Raw genomic sequence first — 20,305 nt, forward strand, 5'->3', positions numbered from 1 at the left:
AAAAACGTACGGGAACAGGTATGTAAAACCAAGTGGGCGTTATGGGGGGTGGCTTCTTGAAAAACACGTTTTATTAAATATCTGGCATCGTACGACAAAAATTGTGGAGATCATTATTGTAGATAATAATAATATTTAGCAAAAACCATATTGAAAAAAGTTTGGAGCGCTATAATTAAAAACCTATGCGTTATACAAAAAAAAGTTTCGAATAAAAAAGATGGCAAATATTATTATCTATAATAATGATTTTCAAAATTTTTGTCGTACGATGCGCGGTTCGCGAGATATTTAATAAAACGTGTTTTTCAGGATGGCGGTTGAAGTGAAGCCGCCCCCCCCCATGACGCCCACTTGGATTTACATTCAGGGGACACCCCTGAACATATTCAAAAATAATATCTGTTCCTGTATGTTTTTTACAAAAAAAAAAACCGGCTCTTGGCCTAATATTTGAAAATGATGTTATTCGCAATAGTTTGCACATTTATATTTCATGATTTACTGATATTTCGGAGTTGCTTAGCTAAAATCTAGGGAAAATTTAGTTAGTAAGGTTGGTATCATTCGGTTTACAATAAATTATAGACTGTGGTAATTGTACTAAAGGAAAATATTTCAGACACAAAAGTCATTACATTAACTTAATAGTTCAAATTACAATTATCTAATTACGTAATTAAAATATGGACACGTTAATGACACAACATTGGGTAACGTTCGAATGTTTTCTTCGATGAACCTAAAATGTTAATTCTATTTGGAAACTCATAATTATTGTTTAAAAGTAGTACGCGCAATTTTAAATTGTTTATTGATACATCGTTTAACTAATTGATTATAAAACTAAGTTTTCACTTCCAGAATCGTTTTTTCGAAAATCATCAATCATCAATTCATCAGTAGCAGAACTCGAAGACATTTCATATCTACATATACAGGGCGAAAACGATTATGGTGGTATTTACATTGTTGTCAGATATTCTGTTTTCTTAGAAATACTACTTTCACGATGAATACGAGGAAGGTTTGACGTAATAGTGATTACCCGGCGGTTTTACAGGTTTTATGTGATTTATCCGTGACTAACAACTGGAAGTAATACAGCCGGAACTGCACTAATCTAAATTTAGTCACACACGCTGAGCCAAAAACGATCACTAGTACAGTGAACCAAGCAAATCGCCTCGCAAGTTTAAAGACTTTCATGGATTAGTTTGAAATTTTGACAGAAGCTCGAAAATGATGCAAATAACAAACCTGCCAATGTATGCTTCTACCCCAGGGGTGAATACCACACTTACTCGGGGAAGGAAATTTAAATTTCTGAGTTATTCGCGATTGAAAATTTAAAAAAACCCGTTTTTCAATATTTTTTAACAAAAAACCCGAAAATTACGTATTTGCTGGAAAAAATTATTCTTATTAAAATTGAATCATAAAAAAAACAAAGAAATTGGTCAGTTTAAATTAAATTTCTTAAATAATATTTAGCAACTTATGAGTCACTGAAAGCTAATTTTTTTCTATTTCGTAAATTTATGCAGAGGTTTGAGCTCAAATAACGGAAAAACGATCAATTTTGCATAAAATATTGTAATAAACATTTTCAAAGTACTTTTTCAGACCTTTGAAATGAGCTTTTATAAAACCGTCTAGCATGAAAATTAAGCGAGTTATGACGAAAATAAGTTAAGTAACTCGAATTTGAAACAAAAAATGTCGCTAAAATTGATACCATATGCGGCAAAATTAAAATTAATCGTAGTCCATGTAAAATTATCTTTGTTTAAGCTCTAACAACACGTTCCAAAAGTTTGAATGGTTTGGAACACGTATATTTTGAAAAAAAAACGTAATTTTTTCAAAATATCTCAAAAACTATTGTATCAACAAAAGAATTTTTTTGTAACTAAAATTTAGCTTTTATTTTACTGGACATTTTGCTTTTTTAAACTCACATAGCTTGAAAATTAAACGAGATATAATAGTTTAAAGTATTTATTTCAATACCAAGGGAGAGTCTTTTTTACCCTTTAACATCAAAATTCTCTGAAGAAAAGGGCCAAGAAAGGTGGCACCTCTCATGGTTTTGTACGTTATGAAATTCCCTACAAAATGATGTATGGATGAAAGCAAAAAGTTTAAAGGGAAGCTGAGTGATTATTAATAAAAAACCCCATTCCTGGCCTTGCAGAGAAACATATTTCTTATGTCCGGGCCATTTTACAATCAAAATCATATCCCACAAAAAACTCTGAATAGTGATGTTTCAAGTATAGTTGATTCGACAAATAGTTTTGATATGAAAAATATTTTCCTGAATGTGCTCTACACCACGGAATGATTTGTTAGTACAATATTTCACTTAAATAAGTCGATATTTACATTGATGTCATATTCTCAAAAATTATTAAAAACTACTAACTTCAAAATGAATAAAAATATCAAGAAACAAGCTCCAACGAATAGGACATAAGCCTGAGGAAAATTATGGACCCCTATTGGTACATTAGATTTACCAAGCAAGAGAAAATAAGGAAAATTATGGACGAAATCGCTAGAAGATTCAAAAAGTGGAAGAGTCTAGCAACATCCAGATGATGTATTAGACTAGGGAAGACTCAACACGACTAGACAAAACCAAGACAAGATCAAAGAAAAAAGTAGAACCAGAAAGTCTGGCGATTTTTGACAAGATAACTGATCTACTTTTTGGACCAAGATATCTTTGGGTAAAGTTCTAGCAAATTCAAACTAGAAAGTTTTAAAATGGATAAAACCAAGAAACTATCGGTTGAAACTCGTACATTAATAGCAAGTCTTCATAGTCTAAAGTGAAAAAATATGCATCCACCAGGAGATTCGATGATAGAAAACCTTCAGGGCGGTCTAGGAAAACCACAACTATTGGGGAAAACCACAACAGGTTTTATTTTATTGATCAATGAACGTAATTGACGACTCACGGGTCCTGAAATTGCGAAAGGGAGACGATAAGGGAAGACTACACCACGACTAGACAAAACGAAGTGTAGAACAAAGAAAAAAGTAGAACCAGAAAGTCTGATGATCTTTGACAAGATAACTGATCTACTTTTTGGACCAAGATATCTTTGGGTAAAGTTCTAGTAAATTCAAACTAGAAAGTTTTAAAATGGATAAAACTAAGAAACTATCGGTTGAAACTCGTACATTAATAGCAAGTCTTCATAGTCTAAAGTGAAAAAATATGCATCCACCAGGAGATTCGATGATAGAAAACCTTCAGGGCGGTCTAGGAAAACCACAACTATTGGGGAAAACCACAACAGGTTTTATTTTTTGATCAATGAACGTAATTGACGACTCACGGGTCCTGAAATTGCGAAAGGGAGACGATAAGGGAAGACTACACCACGACTAGACAAAACGAAGTGTAGAACAAAGAAAAAAGTAGAACCAGAAAGTCTGATGATCTTTGACAAGATAACTGATCGTAGGATGGAAAATGATCGGCAAAGGACACTGGTAGGAAGTTCTTCCGATATGTATTCTTTCTTATTGGGTGTATTTAGGAAGAGGTTGTTTTCAACTAGCCCTGAGTGTTTTAAAACATTTTAATAACTTCTCGAACTATAATAAATCACATTATTCCATTTATATTTATGATAAGAAAGACATGAAATAAAAGGAGTAAATAATAAAAATGATACATATGAAATTTTTTATTCAGATACCCCCGAAAATTTCCCCGTTCTACTTACAATCCCCTCGCAACACCAACCATATAATAACCAAGTAACTGAACTGCGTTAAGTAATATTCAGTAATAGTGTAGATTCCTAAATGAATGTTCTCGTTTTATTTTGTTCCGTTTTAAGAAAGCACTTTCACTATATCGCTTACTGAATAATACGTAAAAACTATTCAGATCTAAGTGATCAAATTACACTTAATATTGTTGATTTTAATCATAGAAGTGCGAATGTGTTTGGAAAGTGAAAAACGTTTCTGAGGATTTGATATGAGGTAACAAGAATTTGATATTGTAGTATATAGTTGAAGTCATAATGGAACGCATAGTTTATATGTTCGATAATTCTTTTCAAACTTATAATCATTTGAAATGGATATTTTTTTGTTCTTCATATTCCATTTTGATAGAAAAGCTCGTATAATCCGCAATAAACGGTATAATTTCTATTTGAAAACGAGAATTTTTAGCACAAATATATACTTTTGAGGGCTGATATTGATTTGACATTTACTACGGAGGATATTTGAAATGAAACCATCGTATTCTATGAGTTTAACTCAACTTTCAGACAGCTCTTTATAACCATGGTAAAACCTAACGATTTTCGATTTTATTTTAATTTGATTGGTGGTATGTCTAGAAGATGCAATGGAGACCGATAATCGGTTCTAAGCTAGTTTTCTACAGCTTCTTTTGTAACCTCAAGATCCCTCTCACTTGGACTATATTTGAGCGTTGAATCCCCACTATTAAAACAATTAGATCAACTTTTTCTTTTTATTTAATTTCACATATTTGGAAACCAAAAATGATAATGTCCGTTATTTATTCACTATATCCGATCGAATGTTTATATTTCGAGTTAAAACCTGCATGTACCGGCTGATTTGTTCATTATTCCTCAATTGTGAATGATTACTCCGATGTTTGTGATTATAGTTTAGTCCCAGTTAGCTCTGTGAGACTCAAGAACGTACTTTTTGGACCAAGACATTTTTGTGTAAATTCTCGCAAATTCAGACTTGAAAGTTTGAAAATGGATAAAACAGAGAAACTATCGGTTGAAACTCGTGCATTAATAGCAAGTCTTCATAGTCTAGGTAAAAGTAATCGTACCATTACCACCAAATTAAAAATACCTCGACGTATCGTGGACTACCACGTGAACAAATATGCATCCACCAGGAGCTTTGGCGATAGAAAACCTTCAGGGCGGTCTGGCAAAAAAAACCGGAGGGGGAAAACTACAACTGTTGAAGATGATCGTATTTTAATGATCAGTAAACGTGATTGACCCCTCACGGATCCAGAAATCGCGAAAGGGAGACGATGAGGGAAGACTACACCACCACTAGAAAAAACGAAGAGTAGAACAAAGAAAAAAGTAGAACCAGAAAGTCTGATGATCTTTGACAAGATAGCTGATCTACTTTTCGGACCAAGACATCTTTGGGTAAAGTTCTAGCAAATTCAGACTTGAAAGTTTTAAAATGGATAAAACAGAGAAACTATCGGTTAAAACTCGTGCATTAATAGCAAGTCTTCATAGTCTAAAGTGAAAAAATTTGCATCCACTAGGAGCTTCTGCGATAGAAAACCTTCAGGGTGGTCTGGGAAAAGCACAATCGTTGAAGATAAACGTATTTTATTGATCAGTAGACGAGATTGACGACTCACGAGCCCAGAGGTAGCACCTCAGATCAATGAATCTAGAGATCTGCCTTTGAGAATTCTACAGTGAAAGGAATATTAAGAGAAGCTGCCCTTTTTGGGAGGGTGGTAGCGAAGAAGAGGTCAAAATGAAATTAAGAGATTGAATTGAGCTGAAGAGCATACAAATTGGTCGCATGATTAGGGGAGGATTTGAGGTAGTAATTGAAGGGAAGGAAAACTATTTTTTTTTGTGTTTTTTACGAATAACTTTTCTTAAATGGTTTTATTTTGTTAACAAGTCGGATCTAACACTGGGGTGATTAGGGAAAGGTTCAATTTTAATAATTGAATAACTATGAGTTAGTTTATCGTGGCATATTCGTAACCTAGTAAATTTTACTTCAAGTAATCTTTCATTACGACCAGGTTTTCACTTCTGATTTTTTACATCGCGTAGTTTCGATTTTGGATGTTTGCCTCTCATTTTGGTACAGTCAATGCACTTTTGATTTACGAATTCTTCGATGTTAGTATAAATGACATTTCTAACATTATTATATAATAGTTTATCCGTTGTTACGTGATCTCGTATTAAGAAATAGTTTACTCACTAAAATTCTTTCTTAAAAAAACAAGCAAATACAATTATTGGTTTTTACAGATTAAAATTAGGAAAAAATATGAAAACTATGTTAATTTGGCAATATTTAATTGACTAAAGGAAACAAAACAATAGAGAACAATAATTAACCTCAATTCGTTGTCAAAATATATAGGGTTTATAACGATCAGCTACTGATATTGAAAAAAATGGCAGGGGTAGCAATTTAGCATTGAAAAATTTTCACATCAAGTTGCTATAAGGGAACCAAGATTCACGAATTGGCTTCCTCTTTGCCTTTTCTTTCTTTGTTTCTTACTTCAGTTCCCTCTTCGTCTGTTTCCATCAATCAGACTCAAGCTTCACGCTTTTTTTTGCTACCTGCTAAGTGCCATTTGTTTTTGAAATCGCAAAACAGAAAACTTGCAGGAAAAGTTTGGTAGTTTGGAAACATTCTCTAAAAGAGAGACTCCCGTGAAGTTCGGATTCCCCATCGACTTTATGTGGATTGTTAAAACAAAGAAATACCAATTCCGATAAAATTTCTCGGCATGGAAATCGAAAACGTAAACGTTAAATGGTTGGAAAAGCGAAAGATGTTAAAGAAGCTCTTCTCCAGAGGTTTCAAGCTGTAATATTAAAGATATCTACTTATCAATACCAAAAACGAAAAAAATTAAGTATTTCTTGCTTACAACATGACTGGAATCCTGAAAAGTATGATAATGATTATTGGATAAAGGAAGCAGTGCTTCAGAGAAGTAAACAATTTTTTGTAGCATATTTCAACAATGCAGCTGCTCCTCTTAATGAAAATTAAAAACGTGACCGACAAACAGTTGGAAAAGCGAAAGACTAGGGATGATTTCTTAGTACGAATACTCTAAAAAAGTTTAATTCATATTTGAAGGATGTAAATTATTCTGGATATGAAACAAAAGCGAAACTTGATAATGTATATGGAAATCAATGCAAAGATTTACCGATTATACCCGAAAGAATTGTAGAGTTGTGTCTTTTTCATTCAGAAGCACATGATGGAAAATGTTTTTATGTAAAAAGGTTTTTACTAATGTTCATATTTCGAAGTTTTCCCGAGAAATCGGATTTATTGGTTTCAAATAATTGAGATAGAAATTCATTTGAATAAAACTTACGTAAAAATCATAAGAGTGACGTTTCATCATTACCTGAAAAGAAAAGATACCTAATTAAAAAAAAAAAAAATAATAATAAAACTATAAATTTAATTATGGAAACAGTTACCTAACAATTAAGAGGCTTCTTATATAATTTCGTGATAAACACAAAAACCGTGCATACTAATTATTTAAATTCATAGCTAAAGTAAAAGTGTCGAAAAAACCAGATAAAAATAACATTTTTGTTATATTAAGACATAATGTATACAACTAAGTAGCAAATCATGTAGCTGCGTGTTTTTTTCTATATCATTTTGATACCATTAGTTAGATAGTTTCTGAACGCATCTAATGCGTTAATTCAAAAACATCGCAGACTCCAGACCGCCATTTTGTTTATAGCTAACTCCGTGTTAATTTACTAAATTTGTTTTTCTTCACTTATTTGTTATCTGGCCACTATTTCAATCCTTTATTGAAAATAAAACAGGTCAAGTCTTCATTCAATTTTCCTCATAGTTAAGATTTTTGAGGCGATTGTAAAGACACTTTCGTGGTTTCGCTATTTTTAACTATTTCTTGCTAATTCCCTCGATACGATACTTTTTAAAGTATGGTACTCACTCATTTCTCTTTCTGCTCTTTCTTGAGTGGAATTCCTGACTTTTGGGAGGTTCAAACTATTGTAACAGTGAATACACGTTTCCGTTTCTAAAGAATAACTTTTATTATTTAATAGTAAATAAATAAAGGCGTAAAACAGCCCCCAACAAGAAGAAAGGAACGAAATGATGTCAAACAGATGGCTGTAAGTAAAACACCATACAGTGGTGCTACATATATAAATATTTCGTGCTAAAATCACCACAGCCATGGTATTCCTTGTTCACTTTTTGCTATGGCACGGTAATTGCTTCCGCGTGAAATATTTTGATTTTGAAAAATGGGAATTATCAGGCTTAGGGATCTATCAACCAAATTATATTCTATTTTCAGCTTACAACTTAATTTATTCTCAAATTAAATTAAATAAGAATAATAAACGGAAATTATAAGGAAGTAAAGGTATATATAAACAGATTCATGAATATTTTTCGATTGACCAACAAGTAGAAAGTGAACTCTTTCACTTCTTTTTTCTCAAAACGTCAACTCCGTAACAACCTTCAAAATAATCGCCTGCTGTGGTGTCGGAATTCACTTGAGCGAATCTTTATCAAGGTTATTGCTGTTATTGAACGTTGTAGTGGAAAAATTTTTCACGCTCTTAGAGTTCGAAGTAACATTAATGTCATGGGCATCAGAAATTGTACACAAAAATTTTGAAATTGATCAAATCGAATTGAAAAATTCGTCGTACATTGTAAAAGTTGTAACAAGTCATAGAAGAAGATGAATTGACATAACAAAAATAATACCAAGGCTTAGATATGGTATGGAAGTTATGAAATGGACTTGTTCTGACCTGATTTCGAAACACCACGTCCGTACGCCTAAAATAGAGGACAAAATTTGAGTCTGATTAATCAGTTACCAACTTTTAAGTACAAAGAATATCGTCGCCCCAATTACAAAAAATTCGACGTTTTGACTCACAAGTTTTCGAAGCAATATATTTTGTGATGGTTATCATGTCTTGAAAATTTTCTATCCACGAATTTGGATACTAGATAACCATGGGACAATAAGTGAAACAGAAAGAGATTAGGAAACAGGAGCAAAAATTTTTGTACTGAAAAAACGGTAGCCCCGAATAAGTGGTAATTTTAATAAATAAATGTAACCTTAAAAAGGTTATTTTCAATATAAAGAACCGTGCAATTAGCGCCCTCCATAGTTATAACAACAAAATAATCGAATTTATAAGCCTCCCAAACATATTTATATCAAATTTCATCACAACGTTGCCGGCAAAATCGTAAAAAATGTGTATCCTCATCGCTCATTATTTTAAATACGAATGTCGTATCCCCAATGGACAACCATTGAGGTTGCTTCAATAAAAAATTAGTTTTTACTAATCCTAGAGATGTAATCATCTTTTTCGATACACCAAAATTAAATTTGAGTGGTAATACTATTCCCAAAAGCCGCCAAATTAGAAATATCTTAACTACAACGTGAACAAATAAGCAGGGAGAGAAATTCGTTGGAAAATTTTTAGGTAGGATAAGGAAAATTTGCTTATGAAGGTTTGTTGGAGCTGGCCCTGATATAGGAGGGCTTGAATAGGCATCTACCAAGAGCGATAGAATACCTTCAGGGCGGTCTGGAAAAAGCCAACCGTTGAAGATAAACGCGATCGACGACTTACGTGTCCAGATATAGCAGCTTCGTTCAATAAATCTGCCTTTGAGTATTTCTACAGTGAAAAGGATTGAGAAAAGTGATGATTAGGCCGTCATAGTCGCCCGACCTCAACCCAATTGAATTTTTGTGGAAAGGCAGGAAGCAGAGAATTCCCAAATTGCGCAAAAAGGTTTCCAATGGCAAACAATCCGAAATTGTGAGATATGTCCTCGCCCTTATAAGATATTACGATGGGCGCAGTATAGGCCCAGACTTGTATCAAGTTTGTACAACTGTAGTTCTAGCTTGGAAGTAATTATTGGCCCAGACTTGGTGGAACTCTGGGATGATAATTGGAAAGTCCCTCGCTTGGTTTGCAAGCCTAGAAAGGCCTGGTTGCCTGGATAAACCCAGGACTGGTCTGCAGCCCTGGGCCAGGTTGGTTGCTTGTAAAAATAGATTTTTAATATATTGTTAATAAAATTATAGTTTTATGACCAATTTTTATCAATGCACTCTACTAATTAATGTACATAAAAATATCTATTATTGATAAGATATTAGAATAAAACTTTATATAGTTAATCAGAGTTCTGCCAAGCCTGGTTGACTATAGGATGGTCGATGTCGGGTTATCCAGCCTTCAACCAGGCTTGGACCATTATTGGTTTACCAAGGCCGGGTTTCCCAGCGTTGGCACAAGCTAGGCCCCGTCTTTCAAGTCTGGGGGCTATAAGTTTACAAGTTTTTTGTTTCAGGTTATGATTTTATGATAATCCAACGGCAAACACATGTTAAAAAGAATGATGTCGATACGTACGAAAATAAAATTATTAGCAAGTTAATATAAAAACGTTCTGCCATACGATTCTTCACTAGTCAACTATTATTTAGTGCCATCAAAGTTCAATTTGAATTCCAAAGAATATAATATTTAAATCAAGAAGGATTATTATCTACGAGCTTGAAACTTTGTAACTATATAAAATCTACGTCAGTACCATAATCTAAAATGGCTGTAATCGCTTTAAGTACAATCGGAACTGCTATAAAAGCTGGAGTAGCCCTAATAGGAGTTGGAAAGATAGCAGTATTGCCATTTCTCATAGCCGCCGTAACGTATTTTCATTATGACCAATTCGATCCCGAAAACAGAAATGTCGATAGAAAAATTTTAGATGCTTCCTACGATTTTATAATAATTGGTAAGTTATTCGAGTATATCAATATGAATAAAATGATATTTATCTGAAATAGAGGCAATTTCAAGTGAAATATAGAAAATCACAAACACCGATGAAATCTGGGATACCACAAGGCACCATGCTAGGACCTATATGTCAACTATTCTAGCCACGGAAACGCTGTTACCGCCTTCAGACGTCTTCAGTACCATATCAATAAACTCGACCTGGTGCATCAGAGCGAATACTTCCAAATCTATTCCCTTTAAGAGAGAATCTGGTTGTTAAATCTCGGAAAGAGCTTCCATTACCTGTTACCTACTAACATATCCTCTACTATTCTCAAGAAAATTGAATTTTTGGACACAGATGACACAGAAAAGATACCACCTAAGTGGACAATGAAGAAACTTGATACCAACAAGATCTTGCAATGTTTGAAAGAGTCTGAGACAAATGTCTGCATGAACTATGTGTGGTGTAATTACATGCAATTTTTGTGAATCTGGTGATGACATTTAGAGCATAATAATCAACGTTACTCGAAAAGAACTTCCCGTATCTTTAACTAACTAACATTTCCTCCATTATTACCGAAAAATAAATTCTGTGAATGGACAACGAGAAAACTAACTTGATACCAACGAGATCCCGCGTTGTTAGAATGATTCTAATACATGTGTCTGCATGTACTATGTGAAGAGCTACTTTAAAGAGCTTTCCTTCACTCTTCCGGACATATTTCTAGTGAAAATAAAAAAGTTTTTACGTTTAATTGCTTTAGGGGCTGGTTCAGCAGGATCCGTTCTGGCTAATCGTTTGACAGAAATAAGCGGATGGAAGGTTCTGCTTATGGAAGCTGGTGGACAAGAAACCGATATTTCAGACGTACCAATACTCAGTTTATATTTACACAAGAGTAAATTAGATTGGGGATACAAGTAAGTGACGTTTATAAAAATATAGATACTTTATTTATTTAAGGATAAACCGGTACAGAATTAATACAATTTGATATTATGGAGTAGCCACAGACAGCTGTACAATTTATAAACTTTTGAAAATTGGGGCTAACTGTTTATTATATGGTTTTAATACCAGTAGCGGCATCTACGAGGATATATTGAAAAATTCTTAGCCTAGTATAGAACCAAATAAAGTTTCAATGTCAAAATATTTTTATTACTCAACATATTCTCCTCTTAATTGGATACATTCATTTCAGCGAACCTGCAACGTCTCTAGACCTTTCAAAAAAATGTTTCTTCTTGCTCTGCAAACCAGACCTCCACAGCTTTTATTATCTCCTCGTTGGAAGAAAATTTACGACCCTTTAAACTTTTTTTCAGTTGAGGAAAGAGAAGATAGTCGGGCGGAGCCAAATCTGGTGAATAAGAGGGGTGTTCTAGTAATTCAAACCCTAAATCACGAATTTTTTGCACGGCAACATGAGATTTGTTTGCAGGGGCGTTGTCCTGCAAAAACAAAACACCTTTAGATAGCTTTCTACTACTCTAGTTATTGTTATACCCTTATCCAAAAAATCAATAATGATTACTCCATGGTAATCCCATAAAACTGAAGCAAGAGCTTTTCCAGCAGATTTTTGGACACGAAACTTCTTAGGTCTTGGAGAACCAGAGTGTCGCCATTCCATCGATTGTTGCTTTATTTCTGGATCGTAGAAATGTACCCAAGTCTCATCCATAGTAACAATTCGGTTTAAGAAGTCTAAATCGTTTTCAAATCGAGCACAGATCGAACGCGATGCTTCTACCCTTGCACGCTTTTGGTCAACATTCAAATATTTGGGGATCCAGTTTGCAGCAATTTTCCAATTGTCCAAATTGACGTGAACTGAAGCACTGAACGAACGACTTCAGTGTTTCAGATATCCATTTTAGCCCGATATTTTCGGGGACAGACACAGAAACTGGCCGCCTTTCCGATCGGTTATCATCTTAAATGGAAAATTTACCTCTTTTGAAACTTGCAGTTCAATTTTTCATCATTTATTCATATCATTAAATCCTCGTACGTAGTGCTGCTACATTTGATTCCATTAGTTCATTATTATTGATGATAAAGATGATTAGGGATCACATCAAGATAGAAGAAATACTATTGAGTCATTTATAAAAACTATTGACTATTTATTGGTTAAAAGTATGCTGTGATAGGTGCAAATGTGGAAGTTTAACAAAATATTAGTTATTGTTTGATATTTTCAAATTTAGTTACGAAATATGCATTTATTATAAAGGACAGAAGCACAAGATACAGCTTGCCAAGCTATGATCGAAAACAGATGTAGCTGGACACGAGGTAAAGTACTAGGAGGATCAAGTGTTTTAAACACTATGCTCTACGTAAGAGGAAATAGAAGAGATTTCGATAGATGGTCAGCTCACGGTAACTACGGTTGGTCGTACGAGGAAATCTTGCCTTATTTCAAGAAAAGTCAAGATCAAAGGAATCCTTATTTAGCTAGAAACAAAAGACATCATTCAGTGGGTAACGTGTAAAAAATTATCAATTCCTTCTAAATTGTATCTAATTTTCATATTTTATTTTTTAGGAGGTTATTTAACAGTACAAGATAACCCCTACAACACACCATTAGGGGTGGCTTTTCTCGAAGCGGGTCAAGAAATGGGCTACGACATTCGTGATATAAACGGCGACAAACAAACCGGTTTTGCTTTGTACCAATTCACGATGCGACGAGCTTCTCGTTGTAGTACAGCCAAAGCTTTCCTCAGACCGATAAGACTTAGAAGAAACCTGCATATTTCCATGTACAGTCACGTTACTAAAATTTTAATCGACCCCGATACACGACGAGCTTACGGGGTTGAATATATAAAAAACGGACAAAAACAAACCGTATTGGCCAAAAAAGAAGTAATTGTTTCGGGAGGTGCTATTAATTCTCCGCAGTTGTTGATGTTGAGCGGGATCGGTCCTGCAAAACATCTACAGGATAAGGGAATAAGAGTAATACATGATTCACCGGGAGTGGGTGAGTTATTTTTATAATTTTATACATTACAAACTTTAATTATCTTCGTAATATATTCAGGACAAAATCTACAAGATCATATAGCGTCTGTGGTAACATTTTTGATAGACCATCCCATAAGTTTAGTTATAAATAGATTAGTCAATCTAAATACCGCTGCTAGGTATGCTATTAAAGAAGATGGACCCCTCACATCTTCCATAGGTAATATCTTTTTATTATTATTGAATATAGGATATTAATTTATATTTGATGATAGGTTTGGAAACTGTAGGGTTTATTCCAACGAAATATGCTAATAAATCCGACGATTGGCCAGATATGGAATTCATGTTGACTAGCACGACAACCGCTGCAGATGGTGGTACTCAAGTTAAGAAAGCGCATGGATTGACGGATGAATTCTATAAAGCCGTTTATGAGGAAATTAATTATAAAGATACCTTCGGTATTTTCGCTATGATGCTTAGACCGAAAAGTAGGGGTGAGATCAAATTAAGGTGAGATTACTAATAGTTTTGCTCACAATATTTTCGTTTGTGAGAGTGTCTTGAAAGCGAGTCGAAACTTACGAAACAAGAGGAGATTTTTGATCCAAATCTTGCACGAGAGTCTCGAAAAAGTCAATTTTAATTTACTCAAAATGTAGCTGTTCCAATTATAAAAATTGTTTTTTTCTATCTCAGTTTTATCAAATATAGAGCTTTTGGTTTCAGTTTTGACAGCAATTGGTGGTAGTAGTAGTTTTAATATGGTCAAATTTTGACTTTTCCTATTCTAATTTGGTTAATAATTCAACTTATTAAAATCGAATCGGTTTTTTCGATATCAATTTGATCAAAAATTAGTTTTTCTACAACTGCTATGAAAAGTGACGTATTTCTCATAGCTAACTACATATTGCTCACACTGTGAGAAATAATTAACTTTAAATAGTTGACACAACTATGAGATTATATAGGGTCATTCATGGGAACCGGATGTTTTGAATTGAATTGAATATTTACTTTAAAAAAGTCTTATTAGTACAGAAACACTCGTTAAATCATAGCATTTGTTACTTTTTTGTTACGAAAGATTATTTCCGGCGAGTTATGTCCATTTTGGGCAATACATTGTTGTAGTCTTTGGCCTCAATTCTTTGCAGCACACCAGACAGTCACCTTTGGGCTCTCGTGAAGCTGATGTGGGTTTCTTTCTGCCCAATACCGGCAATTTTGTTTGTTGACGAAGCCATTAAGATGAAAATGGGCTTCGTCTCTCATTAACAATATCAAATTTTCATTTTCTTCAAAAATGGTAAGCATTTGTCGACAAATGTTAAATGTCGAAATCTTTAAAGGCGTCTACACTTTGGTCACAATATTCAATGTTGCGAAGTACTACCCATAATAAAAAATAACATTGATATATCCACGTATCAGAAATTACGTTTATTTTTAAATAGATGAAAAGTCCTATAATTACGTCCCCAAAAAATCAAACATATTGACAGCAGTCTAATTGCAGATATTGCAGATACAAGAAATATCTACTAATAAAAGAAAATTTATTTAGAAGGAACTATTTTCAAAATTTTATTTTATTTTTTCGTTGAATTAACATAGATTTTTCTAATTAGTGGGTTTTTCAGTAGATAAAAATAATCAAATAATCATTAAAAATTCATTTGTACTTTTAGCAAATACATTTAAATCAATGGTCAATGGTGCAGTGGAAGATAGTGTGTCCGCTTGGATCTCGGGTGGCAAGAATTTTTTTATAAGATTTTAATATTTAGTTAATTTAGAGGATTTAAATTCAGCTTTACTTGTTAGATAAAACGACAACAAAAAAGTCAAGAACGTTCACTGTAATGGGAGAATTTTATGGAATATATAAAAAATATGCTGCTCTTCGATCGATTGGTTTACCAGAAAAACGTTTCTTTTTAAATTACCAACACGAAAAATGTACTAGTCGGGTTGGGTTGGCATTGACAAATTCGGTACTATAGCTAAGACAATTGCAATTTTTTGAAAATTAGAAAACCCCCTATCTATACAAAGGTCACTGCTTCAGACGTTCTTCGGCAACAATTTTAGTAAATGCAGGAGGGGACATATTAATCTTAAAGCGCCATGTAGGATGGCAATCCAGTACCGAGGCAGAAGGATACATCGAAGATTCTATTAAAAATAAAATTAACGTTGCAAATCATTCAATATTATTTTACTACTACTATTATTATTTATTTTATTAGTTGTAGAAAAAGTATAGTGTACAACATGTGAGAAAAGTACTTTTCCCACTTGTTGCACAATATAATATTTTCTTTTCCATTGTGATGAAAAAATGGTTTTTCTAGCTAAGGAAAACGGCGTTTGATAATATCAAGTGGGGCCTATTGGAAGGCCTATTTACTTAACGGCCCTTGATCGCCCATTATTCTACTACGAACTGATAAATCGGATTATTGGAAGTATGAATCTAGGAATCGATAAGCTTTCAAAACAATTCGGTCAACTTTTTGCTTCACCCTTGCGTTTGGAGGACAATATTGGAAGTTTCAGCAGATTATTCAAATGAAATTTATTAGACGTTTTCACGCTTTAAACATAAAGCTTTCAATAAGCTTATGATCATCATTCAGATGTTCTAATGAATCTATTACTTTCCTTAATGAAATATGTTTAAGCATGCAAGATGTGAAAAATTGTGTTTGGGTAGACAATAGTAAAAAATCCGTTTAAAGGGACTTCTGTATCCTGAAAAGAACAGCTTATATTCTACATTATATTAAACCCAAGGGCGGATCCAGGGACTTGACAAAGAAGGGGGGGAAGTTAATTACGTTTTATTTGACATTCGACATTCGACATTCGACATTCGACATGCGACATTCGACATTCGACATTTGATTCTTTAGACTTAATAAACTCCTAGAGCACTAGACCGAGTCCCGGTTCTTTTTTCGACTAGTTTGATTTGATTATTTATATTTATTAGCTTATGTCAGATTCTTCTACTTCTCAAAATATTTGTTGGTATTGGTTCCCTTAATCCACGGTGTGAAATAATTCGTACTTTTACATATTCCTACTTATGGGGGGGGGGGGGTTATGACCCCATAGCGGAAACCCAATAAAATATGGATTTATCAATTTTCATAACATTGATGATGGATTTAATATTACGTTATACTTTAAGTTTTGAAATTTTAGATCCAAAAATCCTTTGGATTATCCTCTGTTATATCACAATTATCTCACACATCCTCACGATGTTAACGTCTTAAGAGAAGGAACTAAAGCAGCTGTAGCTTTCGGACAAACGGAAGCATTGAAAAGATTTGGATCCAGGTTTTTGACTAATCCACCTCCCAAATGCAAACATTTACCAATATATACTGATGAATATTGGGAGTGCTATATAAGACAATACACATTGTCTATTTATCACTATTCTTGTACGGCGAAAATGGGGCCGCCAAGTGATCCTTACGCTGTTGTGGATCCTGAATTGAAAGTAAGTATCCTTGTTTTATAAGGTCCGTGTTATTTTTTGTCAAATTGCTCTTTAAATCTCTCCAACACGCTTATTATTTGATCAGAAACGGAATGTCATTACTTTAATTTAAGAATTTTGAACTGATTTCAATGTCGATCCTTTCAATTCTGATACTTAATGGCTGTATCGAAGATAGCAAAACTGATGTACCGACAAAAGTAGAGTATTTTACCAGTGAGTAACCCCATAAGAAGACAAAGAACGCGTGCGTTTAGAACAAAAAATTGATTACTTCAATGAAACCGCTCAAATACTTACATTTAATACATTCAAGTTTTACTTCTTAAAAAGCTTTTTTTTTCATACTATCCTTATGCAAATGCCTTCTTATCACCAAAAGTTTGATCATAATGGTGTGATTAGAATGATGTATTCATTGCAGCAACATAATGTTTACATTAGTTTGTTAGAGAAGTTGATAGCCACCACAACAAGACAAATGTTTTACTACATTTAAAGCCCATTTTAGACTCTCTACAAAGCTATAAGAAGGAACTCGAGTGGTTTGTTCGTGTCTCCTCGCCTCGCCTCGTTGCAACTCTACTTCGTATCGAAACTAGTACAAGGTCATAAACTAGGATAGTTAGTCTCGTCTGGGTTCTGCTAGTCATTCATCTATTACCAGTTTTGATTACTAATATTTTCTTGTGGTTTTAGGTGTATGGGGTTTCTGGTTTGAGAGTAATAGACGCTTCCATAATGCCGTTTATCACTAACGGTAACATAAATGCTCCAGTTATAATGATTGGTGAAAAAGGCGCCGATATGATCAAATCCTACTGGTTGCAACCCACTACCAAGAGAAGAAAAAGAGATTTTGATGTTGTTTATAACGCTAAATTGAATTATGTTTACCATAATGATAGTAGTAGTGTCACATGATGTAAATGAATAAAAATGGAAAGTCGGATTGTGTATAAAACTAAATAATTTGTTAATGTTTATTAAATTATACTTATGAATGTACGAGTTTGTATCGTTGTCCTCTGAGCATCCTTAACAATAACAATCTATGAAATAATTGATAAAGAATTAAGATAACAGAATCATACTAATAATAAAATAAATGTTCCGTGAAACAAAAGAGGAAAAACCCTTCTACACCCGAGTAGATCTAGTGGTACCTTCACTGTGTGAAAAATCCGATGGATATTGATCTTGAACTTCTTCATGTTGTAGTGTTTGTGAAAGGCGTGCCTTGGTAGCTGACGAGGTGTTCATTATCCACGTCTGTAGAGTAGATACCAATATAGGTAGGATTATGTTGTACAGCTCGGAAGAGTATCTGCTGTGGTATTATCGGTGAAACAAAATCAGATCGATGCTCTAAGCTGTCCAAGTTACTGGTCAACTCTGAATCCTCTATAAATCGAATTGCTCTCTTCTGTATTGAGTCAAGCATCTTCAAGATATGCTTCGGAGCCGAATTCCAAATGTGCGGGCAATAATCCAAAGATGGACGAATCTGGGCCTTGAGAGGAGCTTCTTGTTGCTTTTTCTTAATGTATCGATTGTTAGGTTAGTTTTTTATTGTTTTCCTTGTAACCTCAATATCCCACGCAGGATCTTTTTCTTCAGGTATACTACAAGGACCCAATAATAACGGAAATACTGAACAGAGCTTTTGTGGTAAACCAGAGTCAGATCGACGATCTTTGTTCTATGCTCTAGTTGTCCAAGTTTCTGGTCAACTTTGAATCCTCTATAAGTCGAATTGCTCTCTTCTGCATTGAGTCGAGCATCTTCGGAGCCGAACCCCAAATGTGCGGGCAATAATCCATGTTGGACGAATCTGGGCCTTGCAGAAGATTATAAGCTGTTGTGGAGCTTCTTGTTTCATTTTTATTAATGTATCGATTGTTAGGTTATTTTTTTATTGTTTTCCTGGTAACCTCAATATCTCACTCAGGATCTTTGAATTCCATGGTTTGATCTTCCTCCCATCCTAACTCTGTCTGCTTTCATCCAAAAATTTCCAATTTTCGTTTAGTTTTATTCATCATTATCCAAGTTTCACAACATTGTCTTATAAATTCGAACTTTCTTGGATTGCGTATCTCTTTTGATGTTAATATTCTACTTTTGGTTATTCTTAGTTCGATTTTTTTGTCTCCTTGGGATTTATTATCTAGTAGTACACCCAAATACATGAAGTTTTCTACTTCTTCGAGTTCTATTAGCTTTCCACTATGTTTATGTACTTTACCAATTTTTTCTCTTACATCCACATTTATTTTCTATTTCCATAAACTGTTTTGTCATTATTGAAGTGTAGGCCAACCTCTTATTAGTTGTATTGTGGTTTCTTCAAGCTTTCTTCTATTTCTTGCTATTAACGCCACACCATCGGCATAAGCTAAGCTCTGGTGACTTCTGTTAAATATCATGCTATTAATCACACTGTATATAATATACAACCAAATGAATTTTTCCATACGATTTCCATACTCTTTTTTAAAATATTTTAAATGGATGATAGTGAATTTTAATAATAGCTTTTACTTCAAGTGGATAGAAATCTTAATGATCTTGACACCCTTTCGATCAAATGATTTTTATGACAAGTTACCGGATTTGATACATTGTTTGCTGAGAGTATCGTTGAATAGCTAACTCATCGGATTTTATCTATAATAATACGAAGAAAATAGTATTATACGGAGGCGGTCATTTACTGTAAAACAAATAATTCAATTAATTAATGTAGTATCTTTCCATCTGAAATTCAGCTCTAAGAAGTTTGATTTTTCTTAGGAAGACGTTCCTCAAAAAAATTGTTTTTTATTTATGGGTATTTTCATCTACAGTGACTAAAAATAATTATCTATGTTACGTCTGAAGTTGTGCAAGCAAATTCATTGTTCTGAAAAATTCCATGGTAAGGAAATCGCAAAAGATGTTCTTTAAATTTTAAGATGGAAGATGTCATTGACACTAACAAAAAATTCAGTCTAGTCAATGATAATTATCCCCAGACTATATTTTACCACAAAGACTACCCCCTGTGCTGGGGCTGCTTCTTTCCTGGTGATTAATGCCTTTCCTTTTCAGGGTGATAAATTTTTCATCGAAAATAAGTGCGGTAAATCGATTAATTCCAAGTAACTTGTGATCTATGAAGTTTTT

The 20,305-nt window shown here is 33.7% G+C and overlaps 2 protein-coding genes across 2 annotated transcripts in view; one reads left to right on the forward strand and one right to left on the reverse strand.

Moving 5' to 3' along the window:
* The window catches only part of LOC130901607 (flotillin-2), a 255,397-nt gene that overhangs the window by 100,784 nt on the left and 134,308 nt on the right, over positions 1 to 20,305 (reverse strand). The window lies entirely within an intron of this gene.
* Positions 3,808 to 18,141, forward strand: LOC130901598 (glucose dehydrogenase [FAD, quinone]-like). Its single transcript, XM_057813080.1, has 9 exons — positions 3,808 to 4,011; positions 10,183 to 10,629; positions 11,393 to 11,549; positions 12,872 to 13,122; positions 13,187 to 13,630; positions 13,691 to 13,834; positions 13,890 to 14,130; positions 16,834 to 17,137; positions 17,837 to 18,141. Exons 2-9 carry the CDS (start codon positions 10,437 to 10,439, stop codon positions 18,059 to 18,061), a joined length of 1,959 nt encoding a protein of 652 aa, XP_057669063.1. The 5' UTR covers positions 3,808 to 4,011; positions 10,183 to 10,436; the 3' UTR covers positions 18,062 to 18,141.

This window comes from Diorhabda carinulata, chromosome X (genome assembly GCF_026250575.1).
Source record: "Diorhabda carinulata isolate Delta chromosome X, icDioCari1.1, whole genome shotgun sequence".
NCBI lineage: Eukaryota > Metazoa > Arthropoda > Insecta > Coleoptera > Chrysomelidae > Diorhabda > Diorhabda carinulata.

Bases quoted from the DNA above. Each gene is read 5' to 3' on its own strand.
- LOC130901598 (XM_057813080.1), top strand. From the start codon at position 10,437: ATGGCTGTAATCGCTTTAAGTACAATCGGAACTGCTATAAAAGCTGGA. The intron at 13,631-13,690 runs GTGAGTTATTTT...TAATATATTCAG, and splicing joins ACATGATTCACCGGGAGTGG to GACAAAATCTACAAGATCAT. The intron at 13,835-13,889 runs GTAATATCTTTT...ATTTGATGATAG, and splicing joins ACCCCTCACATCTTCCATAG to GTTTGGAAACTGTAGGGTTT.